General features: G+C 42.1%; 1 protein-coding gene across 1 annotated transcript in view; it reads left to right on the top strand.

Annotated features, from left to right (window-relative positions):
• The window catches only part of sult1st6 (sulfotransferase family 1, cytosolic sulfotransferase 6), a 47,277-nt gene that overhangs the window by 19,416 nt on the left and 8,556 nt on the right, over window positions 1-19,305 (top strand). The window contains exons 3-4 of the mRNA XM_020453910.2: window positions 9,631-9,728; window positions 10,052-10,178. Of these exons, the coding sequence (XP_020309499.1) occupies window positions 9,631-9,728; window positions 10,052-10,178 (225 nt within the window). The remainder of the gene's footprint in view (window positions 1-9,630; window positions 9,729-10,051; window positions 10,179-19,305) is intronic.

Below are 19,305 nucleotides of genomic sequence, written 5' to 3'. Positions count from 1 at the left end.
AGCCACTGCCTGTTCACCCCGCTGTCATCCAGAAGGCGAGGTCAGTACAGGTGCATCAAAGCTGGGACCGAGAGACTGAAAAACAGCTTCTACCTCAAGGCCATCAGACTGTTAAACAGCCACCACTAACATTGAGTGGCTACTGCCAACACACTGTCAATGACACTGACTCTACTCCAGCCACTTGAATCATGGGAATTGATGGGAAATGATGTAAATATATCACTAGCCACTTTAAACAATGCTACCTTATATAATGTTACTTACCCTACATTATTCATCTCATATGCATACGTAGATACTGTACTCTATATCATCGACTGCATCCTTATGTAATACATGTATCACTAGCCACTTTAACTACGCCACTTGGTTTACATACTCATCTCATATGTATATACTGTACTCGATATCATCTACTGTATCTTGCCTATGCTGCTCTGTACCATCACTCATTCATATATCCTTATGTACATATTCTTTATCCCCTTACACTGTGTATAAGACAGTAGTTTTTTTGGAATTGTTAGTTAGATTACTTGTTGGTTATTACTGCATTGTCGGAACTAGAAGCACAAGCATTTCGCTACACTCGCATGAACATCTGCTAACCATGTGTATGTGACAAATAAAATTTTATTTTATTTGATTTGATTTGACTGTACATTTTAAACTAACATTTTTATTTCCGTGTTGAATTTGACTACATTTACAGAAGAGTGTATCTTAGTTTTGTCAATATCCACTTGGCGAAGCAAATTAGTTAGGCTTAGGCCCATTGCTTTTTCCCCGTGTTTTTTTACCCCGTGGTGAGTTTTACTACATTTAAAGGATAGTGTATATTGGTTTTGTCAATATCCACTGGGCAAAGCAAAGGATTTGTCGCATTAGTCCCATTGCCGCCCCCCCCTCCCATTTATGTTTGTCCTCTCCTGAAAAGAGACTCAAGCAGCACTTATTGTGGACAGTAAATATTCAGCCATAAATGTCTATTCACAACGTTTGTTTTCAACTTAGAGAGCTGGTAGGTTTTAGTTTACGCCAAGGTTTAGCTAGTAAGAGCAAGATGGAAGGCTAGCAACAACTTATCTCTACGAGTGTTTTCATGTTTGATTTTTGGGATTGTAGTTTTAGTCCGACAATCGGGTGGGTGGAGTTTATGTTTTTTCTATGTTTAATGTTGTTTCCTTCCAAAAAAGACACATAGGTCACTTCAGTGTTCAAACTAAAGTTGAAACATTACCTGACAATTTTAATATAAGGGATTATCCATTTGGTTATATATTTGAAACCGAACCCATGCTTAATTCACTAAAATATGTCACATTCAACGTAAAAGATCTTAACAGCCCGGTTCAGAGGAAAATAGTCTATACAGACCTTAAGAAATTAAAGGCTGTAAGAAACACATCTTACAGCCAGTGAACACAAGAAAATTAAGAGGGAATGGGTAGGACACGTTTTCACATCCACTTTTAACTCCAAAGCAAGAAGAACTGCAATTTTGATAAGTAGACACATCCCCTTCTGTGTCAACAACACCATGTCTGATCTCTCAGGAAGGTTTGTTTTGGTACAGAGGCATATATATTCTGAGTCTTGGATCCTATTGAATATTTATGCTCCTAACTACAATGACCATATGTTTATTCAGAATGTCTTCCTTCAGGTTGCTCAAACACCACCAGGATGACTACTGGCAGGAGGAGATTAACATTGTTGTTTAGATACAGTTCTTGATAGGTCCTCTGATAAACCCTCCCTTCTTACCAAAGCCGCCAAGCTCACCATGTCATTCATGAAGGATCTCAATTTACTGTGGGTGCATTTGTTTTGATTTGATTTGATCTGGAGACCGATGCACCCACAGGATAGCGACTACTCTTTTTATTCACACCCACACAACACACACACACGCATAGATCATTTTTTGCTATCAACCCAGTGTGTTAGTTACCGATTATCTCCCCAGGTTGCTTAGTGACAATTCTCTTCTGGTATTATAAATCTCAATTCCCACCAAGGTAAATGGAGCATATAGATAGAGACTAAATTCTACACTCCTGAAGCAACCTGAATTTTGTGCATTCATCAAAGAGCAGATCAATATTTTTACTTTGACAAACAAACCCTCCACTCCTGACAGTTTCATTCTTTGAGACGCATTGAAAGCCTATCTGAGGGGACAGATAATTTCCTATACTGGGCAACACGAACTTTCAACGAACTTTCAACACAAACTTTCCTTTTAGATGGTCGCCTATGGGCTTCACATATTTGGGCATGATGGTGGATGGTAAACTGAACAACCTCTATAAACTCAATCTGGTCAGCTTGTTGCAAAAGGTGGAAGGTGACCTGTGTAAATGGATGGACTTGCCTCTCACTCTACTGGGTAGAATTAATGTAATTAACGTGAATGTCTTGCCCAGATTTCTATATTTGTTGCAATCTCTCCCCATCCATGTGCCCGCAGCATTCTTTTCCTCTCTCGACAAGTTGACCAGACATTTTATATGGCACGGCAAAACCCCTAGGGTTAGACTGGACAAACTGACCCTTGACTACGGTCAAGGGGGCTTAAACCTCCCCAATTTCAGAATGTTTTACTGGGCTGCGCAGTTTAGATTTCTGGCTCAGAGGTTTGACAATGGTCCTTCTCCCTCATGGTTGAATGAGGACTCTGGGGCAGAATTATTTTACAAATGGGACAGGAGATCTATAAAAACTACCACAGACAACCCTTTAATTATAAATTCTGTCCTGGCATGGTGCTATTGCATGAGCTGTTCAGACGAGAGGTTTTATTTCCCCTAAAGTCCCTCTATGGAACAATAGATTGATTCCTATGTTTTTCCAGAATAGTAACTTTAGACCATGGTCTGATAAGGGTATCACTCTCATTGTTATGAGGAGGGAATTCGTATGTCCTTCGAACAGCTGAAACAGAAATACCACTTGTCTAACAAGGACTTCTTAAGTTACCTACAACTACAACATTTTATTAGGGTGAATCTCAAGGACAATGGAACCTACCTAAGATGTCACCTATTGAACAACTCTGCCATGCAGATGAATCATTGTCCAAGACCATTTCCCGTGTTTACGATGCTCTTATGTCAGGACTACCACTGCCGGAGCAAAATAAACCCAATTTAGATGGGGAAAAGATCTGGGTATTGATCTTGATGAGGGACTATGGCGTGACCTATGCAGGGATGGTGTTACTTTCCCATTGAACTCCAGATACAGACTGATCCAGTTTAATTTCCTTCATCAGCTCTATATCACCCCATCTAGATTGCATGAGTTCAACCCTGATATCTCCTCCCGATGTTTTAGATGTGGCTCAGATGAAGGAACATTCGTCCACTCCACTTGACAGTGTTCAAAACTACACCATTTCTGGCAAGGGGTCTGCGATACCATATACTCAATTCATGGGGCTGCATTCCCTTTAGACCCGGAGGTCTGTCTACTGGGTAAATTGACTAATTCCAATCTTAGGCAAAGCCATACTATAAAGCTAACAGAAATATTGCTAGCGACTGCCAAGAAATGTATTGCCTACGGCTAATGTCTCATTCTTTTTTTTATTATCTTTTTTATTTGAATTTAAAAAACTTTTTTTTTATTGCATTTACATTTTTGTCTGTTGTTTTGTAAGGCAGAGTTCCTCTGTCCGGTGTCTGTGTTCTTTTGCCCATCTTAATCTTTTATTTTTATTGGCCAGTCTGAGATATGGCTTTTTCTTTGCAACTCTGCCTAGTAGGCCAGCATCCCATAGTCGCCTCTTTACTGTTGACATTGAGACGGGTGTTTTGCAGGTATTATTCAATGAAGCTGCCAGCTGAGGACTTGTGAGGCATCTGTTTCTCAAACTAGACACTCTAATGTACTTGTCTTCTTGCTCAGTTGTGCCCCGGGGCCTCCCACTCCTCTTTCTATTCTGGGGAGAGCCAGTTTGGCTGATCTGTGAAGGAGTAGTACACAGCGTTGTATGAGATCTTCAGAACTTTCATGGTCCTAACACACACAGTTGTGAAGAGAGCACAACAAAACCTTTTCCGTCTCAGGAGACTGAAAAGATTTGGCATGGGTCCCCAGATTCTCAAAAAGGTTCTATAGCTGCACCATCGATAGCATTCTGACAGGTTGCATTACTGTCTGGTATGGGAACTGCTCGGCATCTGACCGTAAGGCGCTACAGATTGTAGTGCGTATGGCCCAGTACATCACTGGGGCCAAGCTTCCTGTCATCCAGGACCTACAGTATATAATAGGCGGTGTCAGAGGAAAGCTCATAAAATTGTCAGAGACTCCAGTCACCCAAGTCATAGACTGTTTTCTCTGCTACCACATGGCAAGCGGTACCGGAGCGTCAAGTCTAGGACCAAAAGTCTCCTTAACAGCTTCTACCCCAAGCCATAAGACTGCTGAACATCTAATCAAATGGCCACCGGACTATTTACATTGACCCCCACCCCCCTCCATTTGTTTTATACACTGGTTCCTTCTATTAAAGCAAGTCGTCCATGTCCTGAGTCAGCAAAGCATCCCCAAACCATCACACGACCATCACGCTTGACCATTGGTATGAGGTTCTTACCATAGAATGAAGTGTTTGGTTTTCACCGGGCATGACGGGACCCATGTCATCCAAAAAGTTATACTCTTGACTAATCTGTCCATAGAACAGAGTTTTGATGATCATCTAGGTTCTTCCAGGTGCATTTTCGCAAACTTGAGTCAACTTTCTGGACAAGATTGGTCCCAATATGATTCAAGGTAACTGATTAGTAAGGAATACCCCTCACCTTGATGGACTGGGATATGTTCTGGGTTGCCTCTGAGAATAGCATTGACGTATACACAGACATGATGACTGAGTTAATCTGGAAGTGTATAGGGGATGTCGTTCCTACTGTGACTATTAAAACCTACCCAAACCAAAAAACGTGTTTAGATGACAGCATTCACGCAAAAACTGAAAACACGAACCATCGCATTTAACCATGGCAAGGTGACTGGGAATATGGTTGAAAACAAACACTGTAGTTATTCCCTCCGTAAGGCAATCAAACAAGAAAAACGTCAATACAGAGACAAAGTGGAGTCGCAATTCAACAGCTCAGACATGAGAAGTATGTGCCAGGGTCTACAGACAATCAAGGATTACAGAAGGGAAAACTCAGTCGTGTCGTGGACACCGACATCTTCCTACCAGACATTCTAAACACCTTCTTCGCCCACTTTGAGGATAACACAGTGTCACCGACGCGGCCCGCTCCCAAGGACTGTGGGCACTCGTTCTCCGTGGCCAATGTGAGTAAGACGTTTTAGCATGTTAACCCTCGCAAGGCTGCCAGCCCAGATGACATCCCTAGCCGCATCCTCAGAGCATGCAGAGACCAGCTGGCTGGAGTGTTTACAGACATATTCAATCTCTCCCTATCCCAGTCTGCTGTCCCCACTTGCTTCAAGATATCCACCATTGTTCCTGTACTCAAGAAAGCAAATGTAACTTAACTAAATGACTATCGCCTCGTTGCACTCACTTCTGTTATCATGAAATGCTTTGAGAAGCTAGTTAAGGATCATATAACCTCCACCTTACCAGACACACTAGACCCACCTCAATTTGCATATTGTCCCAATAGATCCACAGATGATGCAATCGCCATCGCACTGCACACTGCCCTATCCCATCTGGACAAGAGGAATACCTATGTAAGAATGCTGTTCATTGACTATAGCTCAGCCTTCAACACCATAGTACCCTCCAAGCTCATCCTCAAACTCAGGGCCCTGGGTCTGAACCCCACCCTGTGCAACTGAGTCCTAGACTTCCTGACTCCACTACGCTGATCCTCAACACAGGGGCCCCACAAGGGTGCGTGCTAAGCCCCCTCCTGTACTTCCTGATCACCCATGACTGCGTGGCCACGCACGCCTCCAACCCAATCATCAAGTTTGCAGACAACACAGCAGTAGTACGGCTGATTACCAACAATGACGAGGCAGCCTACCATAATTTGCAAATAAATTCATTTTAAATCCTACAATGTGATTTTCAGGATTTCTTTTCTAATTTTGTCTGTCATAGTTGAAGTGTACCTATGAAGACAATTACAGGCCTCTCTCATCTTTTTAAGTGGGAGAACTTGCACAATTGGTGGCTGACTAAATACTTTTATGCCCCACTGTACTCCTGTTCTGAAAGGCCCCAGAGTCTGCAACACCACCAAGAAAGTGGCACCATGAAGACAAAGGAGCTCTACAAACAGGTCAGGGACAAAGTTGTGGAGAAGTACAGATCATGGTTGAGTTATAAAAAAATATCAGACACTTTGAACATCCCACGGAGCACCATTAAACCACAACAAACCTGCCAAAAGAGGGCTGCCCACCAAAACTCATGGACCAGGTAAGGAGGGCATTAATCAGAGAGGCAACAAAGAGACCAAAGATAACTCTGAAGGAGCTGCAAAGCTCCACAATGGAGATTGGAGTATCTGTCCATAAGACCACTTTAAGCCATACACTCCACAGAGCTGGGCTTTATGGAAGAGTGGCCAGAAAAAAGCCATTGCTTAAAGACAGAAATAAGCAAACACGTTTGATGTTTTCCAAAAGGCATGTGGGAGACTCCCCAAACATATGGAAGAAGGCACTCTGGTCAGACGAGACTAAAATTGAGCTTTTTGGCCATCAAGGAAAACGCTATTCCTGGCACCAACCCAACACCTCTCATCACCCGGAGAACACCATACCCACAGTGAAGCATGGTGATAGCAGCATCATGCTGTGGAGATGTTTTTCATCGGCAGGGACTGGGAAACTGTTCAGAATGTAAGGCATGATGGATGCCACTAAATACAGGGAAATTCTTGAGGGGAAATCTGTTTCAGTCTTCCAGAGATTGGAGACTGGGACAGTGGTTCACCTTCCAGCAGGACAATGACCCTAGGCATACTGCTAATGCAACATTTGAATGCCCAGACCTCAATCCAATTGAGAATCTGTGGTATGACTTAAAGATTGCCGTATATAAGGGGAATCCATCCAACTTGAAGGAGCTGGAGCAGTTTTGCCTTGAACAATGGGCAAAAATCCCAGTGGTTAGATGTGCCAAGCTTATAGAGACATACCCCAAGAGACTTGCAGCTGTAATTACTGCAAAAGGTGGCTCTACAAAGTATTTACTTTTTTTTGGGGGGGGGGGTGAATAGTTATGCACACTCAAGTTTTCAGTTAATTTGTCTTATTTCTTGTTTGATTCACAATAAAACATATTTTGTATCTTCAAAGTGGTAGGCATGTTGTGTAAATCCAATGATACGAACCCCCCCCCCCCCCCCCCCCCAAAAAAAAATTTAAGGCAACAAAATAGGAAAACTGGCAAGGGGGGTGAATACTTTCGCAAACCACTGTAGCTAGCTGCAGTTGCTAGCTAAGTATGTGAAAATGAAAAATATGAAATCTTTCTCTCTCTATTTCTCTCTTGCTTCTCCTTCATTTAGGAAGTTAAATTAATTGGTTCAACACTGTTTTATTTCTCTTTGAGTCAACTACTATCCAATTTTTATGCACTGCAGTGCTAGCTAGCTTTAGTTTATTCTTTCAGTACTTTATTAATTATCTGATCCTTTGACTCAGTGAAAAACATGTCAGTTCATGCTGCAAGAGCACTGATAGGTTGGAGGACGTCCTCCTGAAGTTGTCATAATTACTGTGTAAGTCTACGGAAAGGGGTAAGAACCATGAGCCTCCTAGGTTTTGTATTGAAGTCAATGTACACGGAGCTAGCTGTCCTCCGTCTACACCATGGTGCTACCCTCTATAGAGTGCTGTTGAGGCTACTCTAGAACTTCTAGCAAAATAGAATTTTAATCAATTATCTGGTGATGTGATTATATTTAGTATAGTTTTATCTAATAGGGATAACTTTTAAAATGTTTGAAAATTTACATTTTCATGAAATTCACTGAGGAGGATGGTCCTCCCCTTCCTCTTTTGAGGAGCCTCCACTACTCCATGGAATGAATTTGACACCCCTGATCCATACAATTTGACTACAAGTAGTAGCCTTCGGTAAAAAAAAGGCAAGCCTGCAGCCCTGCCCCACGTGGAGTTGGTTGCTAATTTGCATATCCAAGGGTATTCACGTCTCATTGGCTGAGCTAGCAAATCAGCATTTTTCTGACAGGTAAACGCCCTAAACCACTCTATTCTTTCCTAACAGGGCAAGCTGGGACAAAGAGAAAATATGCTTATTAACATCCTTAATTATAATTTAAATTCACATTGTAATACATTTTATGTAATATTTCATAGAAATCTGGAACACTGGGCAGATACTTTAATAAACAACTATTTTTATTTTTATTTTCTTCTGATTTTCACTATCAAATTTACAATTGTTTATATAGAAACAACAAAAGTATATGTTCTGAGTCCATGTCAATGCTTAAATCACATCAGAATACCATTATTGGATTATTGGATTATTTGATTTCTGAGTGTAATTTCCCTTTAATTCAAGTGCACACCAAGCAAGAGAGGAATGTGTTTGGCTAGTGAAGTTTCAATTCTGCTACTGCACATGTGATGGCAGAGTTTTCAAAACAAATGCCCGTCCAATTGATACAAACAATCATGTTGTCATTCTGTCAGGAAGGCCTACTTTGTAGTTAACTTTTAATTGAGAAGGTTTTGGGGAAACCCTTTCTGTCTACCCAAAAGACGGTTATCATTAGCATCGCTAACTGGCTACACGAAGACGCGGGCACCACACAGACAGGCAGTGGTAATATTGCTGGAAATGAATTGACAGATGTATTGAATTTGGCTATTTAAATAGGGACTCCAAAACCAACTTCTCTGCTTGAAAACTGCCTATGTGGCATCAATATTAGTCCTAAACATAAATTGTAGTTGCAAAATTGACAAAAAAGTGTAAATAGGAGATCTTTGGTCCTAAAGTCAGTAAGCTTTCTTCCAAACCTGATATTTGTGAGATTTAAGGAATCAACAATGTCACAGTTTTCCTTGGGTTGGGTTTAGATTTCAATCCTGCCCACACAGTATTACGGCCAGGCACTGCTGGCCATAACCAAATCACAGCCACACTTGTGCTGTAGACAGTGCACACTTTCCAATCGTAGCAGAAGAATCAACCTACATCCCACCCATTTCTTTACAGACAGTAGAACTACCAATCGTCACCAATGTTACGTTGAAAGAATGAGACTTGTTATTTATAAACAACTTGTGTTTTTGTTCCAATTCAAACATCCACACATTGGTGAGCTAACGTTAGCATCACAAACACAACTGTCAGTCCTTTAACCTAAGTCAAAAATAGTACAGTGGCTTAGGATGTTAAGGATAACTCAACTACCTTGAGTATAGAGGGTCAAACAACAATAACTGCCAGGGTACGAACATAACAAACATACATACCAAAGAATCATAGCAAACAAACATAGTAAACATAACACACCTACATCAAACCACATCCCCAAATTCAAGGCGAGGGATGCAAAAGCCAGTGCAATGTAAGAATGACCCATACTTTAACCCTTCAAGAACTCCCTAATATTTTACTTATCATATTGTGTCTCCTAGGCTTGAGCCTCCTTAAAGACATGGACCCCCCAAGGGTCATCAAGACCCATCTGCCTTTCAAGTTGGTGCCCGAAGGGTTCTGGAAAAACAAATGCAAGGTAAGGTGGAGTACGACCCCTAATTCCCTTTTCATACTACTAAGCTGAGCCGAACTGTACTGTGCTGTGCTAGTTATGCATCCACCGTAGTTGTTGGAACCATGCTGAAAAGGACGATGTGAAGGGACAATATCAGAGCTAGCACATTACAGTTCTGGTCGGCATTATAGTGTGAAAGGTACTAGATTCAGATTTTTTTTCTGAGTTTGGAGATGCTTTAAAAGTAAGTAAATATGTTCAGTTAACGTCATCTGAAAAATTATCCATAGAACAGTAAATGACAAACAAAACGATTCACCTTCCCCCGGCCATCTTCTCCCTAGGCTATCTATGTTGCAAGGAATGCTAAGGACAACCTGGTCAGCTACTACCACTTTGACCGCATGAATCTAACCCAGCCTGAGCCTGGACCGTGGGACGGCTACATCCACAAGTTCATGAATGGAGAACGTAAGTAATATAATGAAACTAACATTTTCCTAAATTACTAATACCAATGTGGTCCTTTATGCCTCGGTTGGTAGAACATGGCGCTTTCAATGCCAGGATCGCTTTGGATAAATGAGCACACAGCCATGCGATCTCCATAGACAAGCATTGGCAGTAGAGTAGCCCGTCCTGAAAAGGTCAATGACATTCCATGTGGCACCGTCATAGGATGTCGCCTTTCCAACAATTGAGTTGGGCAAATTTCTGCCCTGCTAGAGCTGCCACATTCAACCATAAGTGCTGTTATTGTGAAGTGGAAACGTCTAGGAGCAACAATGGCTCAGCTGCGAAGGTGTAGGCCACACAAGCTCATAGAAAGGGTGCTGTAGAGTGTACAAATAATCTATTCTCGGTTTTAACACTCACTACCGAGTTCCAAACTGCCCCTGGAAGCAATGTCAGCACAAGAACTGTTCGTCAGGAACTTAATGAAATGGGTTTCCATGGCCGAGCAGCCGCAAACTGGCCTAAGATTACCATGCGCAATGTCAAGCGTCATCTGGAGTGGTGTAAAGCTTGCCGCCATTGGCAGCGGAAATGCGTTCTCTTGAGGGATGAATCACGCTTCACCATCTGGCAGACCGACGGACATATCTGGGTTTGGCGGATGTCATGAGAACGCTACCTGCCCCAATATATCGTGACAATTGTAAAGTTTGGTGGAGGAGGAATAATGGTCTGGGGCTGTTTTTCATTGTTCGAGCTAGGCCCCTTAGTTCCAGTGAAGGGAAGTCTTAACGCTACAGCATACAATGACATCCTAGACCATTCTGTGATTCAAACTTTGTGGCAACAATTTGGGGGAGGCCTTTCCTGTTTCAGCATGACAATGCCCCCGTGCACAAAGTAGAGGCCCATACAGAAATGGTTTGTCGAGATCGGTGTGGAAGAACTTGACTGGTCTGCAGAGAGCCCTGACCTCAACCCCATCGAACACCTTTGGGATTAATTGAAATGCTGACTGCGAGCCAGGATTAATCGCCCAACATCAGTTCCCAAACCCACTAATGCTCTTGTGGCTGAATGGGAGCAAGTTCCTACAGCAATGTTCCAACATCCAATAGAAAGCCTTCCTAGAAGTGTGGAGGCTGTTATAGCAGCAAAGGAGGGACCAACTCCATATTAATGCCCATGATTTTAGAATGAGATGTTCGATGAGCACGTGTTCACATGTTTTTGGCCAAATAGCATATGTACAGTTGAAGTCGGAAGTTTACATACACTTAGGTTGGAGTCATTAAAACTAATTTTTCAACCACTCCACAAATTTCTTGTTAACAAACTATAGTTTTGGCAAGTTAGTTAGGACATCTACTTTGTGCATGAAACAAGTAATTTTTCCAACAATTGTTTACAGACAGATTATTTCACTTATAATTCACTGTATCACAATTCCTGTGGGTCAGAAGTTTACATACACTAAGTTGACTGTGCCTTCTAGTTTTTCCCGGTTTTGACCTTTCTGCCTGCCCTGACCCAGAGCCTGCCAACCGTTTGTATCTTGCCACACCACACTGGATTTACTGACCTCTGCCTGCCCCTGTCGTTTTGCCTGTCCCTGTGTTAGTAATAAACTTTTGTTACTTTGATACTCTGCATCTGAGTCTTACCTGAAACGTCATGGCCAGTACAACCCAGCAGACTCAGACCAGCTCCGCAACGTCATCTTCTCCCAAGGAGCCACCATTGGAAGGCACAATGAGTTGCTTCGTGGTATCATGGAAGGGTTACAGACCTTGGCCAGGGGCCATGACCAGGCGTTGAACACATTCCTGGAGCAATTCTGCGGGTTGCCTGTTAGACAGCCTACCACAACGGTAAACTCCCAGCCCCTCTGTAACCCAGCTGTTAGCAGCGCCGCCACCCCGGTCACCCCGGTTTCCCGGGAACCCAGCTTACCTCCTCCGGAACGCTTCGATGGAGAGTCGGGCACCTGTTTGGCGTTTCTCGCTCAGTGTTTCCTCATCATCGAGCTGCAGCCCCCCTCGTTCCCATTGGACTGCTCTAAGATAGCGTACCTCATCACGCTGATGTCCAGGAGGGATCTCGCCTGGGCTACGGAGGTATGGAAACAACAGTCGGCCGTATGCTTCAATCTGGAGGAGTTTGTGGCGGAGGTAAAGAACGTATTGTCCGGGAGAGAGGCTGCCCAGAAGTTACTCCTGCTTCGTCAAGACTCCCGCAGTGTGGCAGACTATGCGGTTGATTTCCGCACGTTGGCAATTGAGAGAGCCTGGAACACGGAAGCACTATTTGACATGTTCCTGCATGGAGAATCGGAGGAAGTAAATGATGAGCTTGCAGCTCGGGAACTACCAATGGATCTCGACTCACTCATCACCTTGACAATTCGATGGGCGACTACGGGAACGAAGGAATGAGAGGAGAGTCGATTCCACCTCGTCTCTGAGCTATCCTGAAAGTCCCTGACAGCTCCGTTGTTGAGAGAACCCGAGGCTACCCAAGTTCCTCCGGGAGCCATCGAAGATGCCGATTCACCTCTTCCCGAGCCTATGCAACTAGGCCAGAGCTAGGCTGTCTCCAGCTGAACGGCTAACAGGCTTCACACTAAGAGTTGCCTGAATTGCGTGACTACCTGTCATTTCGTCTCCACCTGCCCACTAAAAGACCAGGCTCACCAGTAGGAGTGAGTACTCTGGTGGGCCATACGGAGAACTTTTCTTCTCCCTTTACTCGCACCCCTGTTCATGCCATTTTTCTGTGGGGGAACCAGTCAATCTTTTCTGGTACTCATCGACTCTGGGGCTGATGACTCTCTGGGGCTTTATGGACGCTATCCTAGCTTCCGAGCTGAACATCCCCACTCAGCTCCTCTCCATTCCCATGAACGTTAGAGCGCTGAACGTGTGTTCTATATGCCGGGTCACCCACAATACCTACCACTCCATCAACCTATGTGTGTCAGGGAAACACAGCAAGATGATTCAATTTCTGCTCATTAACCTTTCTGGCGCAGGCATTCCGCTAGCGACCCACCTCGACAACATCGGCAGAGCGCGAAATTCACATTTCTGGCGCATTCATGAAAATACAAGTGTCATACGTCACAATAAAGCTTAACTTCTTGTTAATCCAGCCTCTGTGTCAGATTTCAAAAAGGCTTTACGGTGAAAGCACACCATGCAATTATCTGAGGACAGCGCCCCGCGTACAAAAGCATGAAAAACTTTTTTCAACCAGGCAGGTTGAATTTTCAACCAGTCAGAAATAGCGATATAATAAAAGCCTTAACTTTGAAGATCTTCTTCTGTTGGCACTCCAAACGGTCCCAGCTACATCACAAATGGTCCTTTTGTTCGATAAAGTCCTTCTTTATAACCCCAAAAACTCAGTTTAGCTGGCCTTCTTCATTCAATAATCCACCGGTTTCCCTCCTTCAAAATGCATACAAAATGAATCCCAAACGTTACCAATAAACTTATTGCTACTTATAAAGTCAAACAATGTTTATAATCAAACCTCAGCTATCCTAACACGTAAATAAATCATAAAATTTAAGACGGAGAATCATTATTGTCTTTACCGGTGATAAACAACAAAGAATGCGCTCTCATCCACGTGAATGAAAACACTACAGCCATGTAGTGACATCTAGTGGAAGCCCTAGAACTGCAATCTGGGAGGAATTGGCCTTATAATAAAAGTGATAGCCATTGAAAATAGGTAGGCTGAATTTTTGGGGGGGGATGGTTTGTCCTCGGGGTTTCGCCTGCCATCAGTTCTGTTATACTCAGAGACATCATTTGAACAGTTTTAGAAACTAGAGTGTTTTCTATCCAAATCTACCAATTATATGCATATCCTAGCTTCTGGGCCTGAGTAACAGGCAGTTTACTTTGGGCACGCTTTTCATCCGGACGTCAAAATACTGCCCCCTACCCAAGAAAGGTTAACTTCCTGACTGATGTTTTGAGATATTGCTTCAATATATCCACATACTTTCCCTCCCCATGATGCCATCTATTTTGTGAATTGCACCAGTCCCTCCTGCAGCAAAGCACTCCCACAACATGATGCTGCCACCCCCGGTTGGGATGGTGTTCTTCGGCTTGCAAGCCTCCCCCTTTTTCCTCCAAACATAATGCTGGTCATTATGACCAAACAGTTATATTTTTGTTTGATCAGACCAGAGGACATTTCTCCAAAAAGTACGATCTTTTGTCCCCATGTGCAGTTGCAAACTGTAGTCTGTCTTTTTTATGGTGGTTTGGAGCAGTGGCTTCTTCCTTGTTGAGCGGCCTTTCAGGTTATGTCGATATAGGACTCGTTTTACTGTGGATATAGATACTTTTGTACCTGTTTCCTCCAGCATCTTCACATGGTCCTTTGCTGTTGTTCTGGGATTGATTTGCACTTTTCACACCAAAGTACGTTCATCTCTAGGAGACAGAACGCATCTCTTTCCTGAGCGGTACGACGACTGTGTGGTCCCATGGTGTTTATACTTGCGTACTATTGTTTGTATAGATGAACGTGGTACCTTCAGGCGTTTGGAAATTGCTCCCAAGGATGAACCAGACTTCTGGAGGTCTACAATTTTTTTCTGAGGTCTTGGCTGATTTCTTTGATTTTCTCATGATGTCAAGCAAAGAGGCACTGAGTTTGAAGGTAGGCCTTGAAATACATTCACAGGTACACCTCCAATTGACTCACAAATGATGTCAGTTAGACTATCAGAAGCTTCTAAAGCCATGACATCATTTTCTGGAATTTTTCAAGCTGTTTAAAGGCACAGTCAATTTAGCGTATGTAAACTTCTGACCCACTGGATTTGTGATACAGTGAATTATAAGTGAAATAATCTGTCTGTAAACAATTGTTGGAAAAATGACTTGTGTCATGCACAAAGTAGATGTCCTAACCGTGGTTGAAAAACGAGTTTTAATGACTCCAACCTAAGTGTATGTAAACTTCAGACTTAAACTGTATATATTCTTATTCCATTCCTTTACTTAGATTTGTATGTATTAGGTAATTGTTGTGGAATTGTTCGATTACATGTTAGATATTGCTGCACTGTCGGAACTACAAGCACAAGCATTTCACTACACTCCCAATAACATCTGCTAACCACGTGCATGTGACCAATACATGGGTTCTGATAGTAATTCAACTCATTCAGATTCAATAGTTGCAATATCCACTATTTTATCATTACTGTGAAGCTTGTTAGTCAGTAGATGACTGGGTCGATTACCATGGAAGTAATTGTCTAACTTGATGGATGGCAAATTTTGCTCACTATCTTATCAAAAGATTTAGTTATGTCTTGACTTTTAATCGTGTAGTCCCTACCTGGTCTTAAAAAAGTGTTTGTTGAGAACGCTCAACGTTAATAACGTTGACACTTCTGATATCTTCTTCCATTTTTATTTATTCAGCCCAGATGCAAATGAAGTTGCATTGTTTTCAATAAAACCTTTAATGGTGTCCTATAAAATCTGAGGATCATTGACTGAATTTTTCTTCATAAATATGAATAATTTAAATTCAGTTTCAAATTGTTCACAGAAAGTTGCATTTTGTAATAAGGAAACATTAAAGCGCCATCTTGTGGCTCTTTAAGGAGATTCTGAAATTTGTATCTAGCAGTAAGTAATAAGCCTGATGATTAGATAGGCTCATATTGTGTCGAACTTACATTTTCTTGAGTAAAGAAAATAGAGGAGTAGATAATAGCAGGAAATCGATTCGGGACAATATATTGTGCCTGTTTGAATAGAAAGTGTACCCTAAAGCATTTTGCTTTAGAGTTATGAGTTCGCCAGGCATGTGGAGGTTGTAATCAGAGAGTATATGTTGGACAGCCTTAGTTGCCTGTGGATTGTAGTTGGTTTTATTAGATTTGTCCTGCATGTTCAGATTGGCATTCATGTCTGTCCTAATAACCAGTTGGAATTCAGTTAATTCTAACAATATGGTGTTCAGAGAATAAAAAACTGAGGATCATATGAACTTGGAGCAAACACATGAATAAAGGCAATTTTTATTTCCATTATGGATACATTTAAGGAAAGTGATTCTGCCTTCTTGGTTTTTGCCTTTATCAAGGATGGTGATTTTGAGTTTCTTATGTATCATTATTGCACCCTTAGTTTTGTTTGGGGCTGATGGAAAAACAGCCAGTTTGTAGAAATGGTTCTCTATTCTATTTGCATCCTTTTGGAGCAGGTGTGTTTCTTGGGGCATTGTTATATGGTTTCTTGCTAAAATATCAAGACAGCTGGAACGTTTGATAGGAATATTAAGGCCTTTCAAATTCCTTAGAAAATAGTTCTTCTAAAATGTCAATACTATATTTAATGTTGATAAGCCCATGGAAATACAAAATAAAAAGCAGGACCTACAGGGAAACCCACCAATTGGTCGCTCACCACTGTCATGACTCTCCTGGGTGAGGATCCAAGGCCTCAGATCAGCATGCCAAATGGCTGACAGATAGCCAGACCCCCCTCTCTCCCACAGGAGAGATGACACCGTCACACCCTGTCGTAAATTAAGTGAAAGAGAACTCTCCCTTTGCTCCTCAGTATTGGGAAAGGAATGTCTTTGTTACAGAGACATTTTGCCCAAAGAGTGAACTTTGGAATAATATTTATAAGATAGGAATGTTAAGAATGGTCTGTGGGGATCTAAAAAATAATCCTGTCATATTGTTTATTATTTTGTGATGTTATTCAAAACTGTATGAACCAAATACTGTAACTTAGGAAGGAAACACATTCTAGCTTTCAGTTTTCCATCCAATATGATGTTAATAGAATATTAAGAACAATGAAACTATGTTTGTTAAGATAGGAATGTGATTTTGGTTTTCTAATGAAATAATAGTTTTTCATGACCGTTGCACATTAACTAAGTCACACCCCTAATGAGGTCAGAAGAGCATGTCAGTGGGATGGAACCACCTTTCCAACCAGAGTGCATAAAAGGACTGTCTAAAAATTTGTAACGAATCCCGCTTCCTGAGTCTGTGTTTGCCTGTGTTTCTGTCCTGGAGTGTGTTTCCGGTGTCCTGGAACGCACCCTGTCTGGTTGCCGGGCGAATTAGCTTGTTGGGAGATCGATGTTCATCCGCACCTGTATCCCATCAGTAATCTGCACACCTGTCCTGATCATCACCTCTCCCCTTCAAAAGCTCTGACCTGACATCCATTCCCTGCCGGATCGTTAGCCATGAACAGTATGTTGTGCCATAGTATCAGCCTCAAGTTGGCTAGATTTTGTTTTGTTGTTTTTTACGTATTGCTTGCCTTAAACTTAGCTCCGTTTGTTCTGTCTTCAGTTACTCACCCAGATCATTTACCCCATTCCAGCCTGGTCGTCGGAGGATTCCGCTACCCCATTGGATCCACCTATTTACTCCCATCAACTCACCACCGCTGCCCGCTACGCCACCTGGATATATCTACCCATTCACATTCACTTGTAAATAAATACTCACCTTCTTCCTACTCTCCTTGTCCTGGTCTGCTTCTGGGTTCGATTTTGAAAGAACGTGACAAAATTAACATATTCAGACCAGCAGATGGACAGTGTGAGCTAAACATTATGAATGGTTGAAACTCTAAGACTCAACACGAGATTAGAAGATAACCTCACCTATCAGACCAGAAAAAAGTGGAGCGTTGGCCACGTTGAAATGGTTAGAAACTCTGAAACTCTCAACACGAGTAAAAAAGATAAAGACTAGACCAGAACATTTGACAGTCTCCAGCTGTGCATGTAAAGGGATCTAAAACTTGACTATCTACCCGAGAAAGGAAGGAGAAGATCCTATCTCAGACAATAATTGGTGTATCTGAAGAAACATCCACTACAACCCGGAACAACTAAGGACATTGAGATCTCTGGTAGCCAGACCCATCGAGCCACTTCCCATAGAAGGATCGATTGGTTTCAGAGAGACAAAGGACAAAGACATCTACACATAAAACATTACATTCCTTACCCCAAACGAGCGGTGGTTTATGAGCAAAGTCTTATTACTTTGAGGGTAGTTTCCAAATGTACGATAAGTTTGACTCTCTTTGTCTCTCCCTCTCTTTATCTACCCCTCCCTCCATATGTGAAACAAGCTGTCATATCTTGTCAGTCCACTAAGGACGTTTGTGTCACGTAAGTGTGTATGTGTATTCTGTGTTATTATTTAGTTAGTTAGTTTATTCTGTGTTATTATTTAGTTAGTTAGTAAATAAATGATTAAATCAATTTGTGTAGTACTGAATAATCAGAAAGGCTGTGGGGTTCTTGCAGATTCAAGAAGTCTGCAATGTTAAGAATGAGACTGATATGAGGTAATGATTAATAAGTGATTGTTATTGATGTAAGAGATATCTATATATCTTCTAGAGTTAATTCAGGAGATAGTAACTCGTTAAACAACTTCTCCCGTGGTGGCCCCAAATTCCTAATGAGTTAATTGTTACATGATTAATAGAATTGGGTGACAATTAAACATAGTTAGTAGATTCGATAAATAACAGTCATCACGTTAATGAAAGTCACGTCACCACCCACAAGACCCTCTCTATAAATCATCCCCCCAAGCAGATTTAAGTCTGTATGTTGTCCATTGTTCATTAATTGGCATGGTGTCATCTCTATGTAAATGTCCTGGACCATAGGCAATATAATTCTAACAAGTTCAATGCTCAGCAATAATATTTATATTATTCCTTTTCCCCAAATGTGTGGGGTATCCTCTTCACTGTCTTATGCTGAGGGCAGCATCATAGCCATAGGCTAGGCTGCATGATTGTGCATGGATATAGCGTACCTGAATAATAAGCCAGTCATGGGGTTCCATCTGTTGGCTAATCCCCTTGTGTGATGGCTGTGGAAACGTGTGTTGTGTTCTGGAAGGTCAAGATTAGTTTTGCCTGGCGGATGAAGCCACATCTCAGGTTTAGCTTGCGTAGCTGGGAGCTCACCTCGTTGTAGGTTTCCCTCGGTGTTAGCAGTTCGGCACTCAGTCCTGGATAGATGCTGACCCTCATCCCTGCATAGGTCAGACCCCTGGATTCTGCTGCAAGGCAAACAATTTGCCGCTTAACTTTAAAGCTTT

Source organism: Oncorhynchus kisutch, linkage group LG20 (assembly GCF_002021735.2).
Source record: "Oncorhynchus kisutch isolate 150728-3 linkage group LG20, Okis_V2, whole genome shotgun sequence".
In the NCBI taxonomy this organism is placed as follows: Eukaryota; Metazoa; Chordata; class Actinopteri; order Salmoniformes; family Salmonidae; genus Oncorhynchus; species Oncorhynchus kisutch.
Note: the sequence above shows the minus strand (reverse complement) of the source record. Positions and strands in the feature narration are given on the sequence as shown.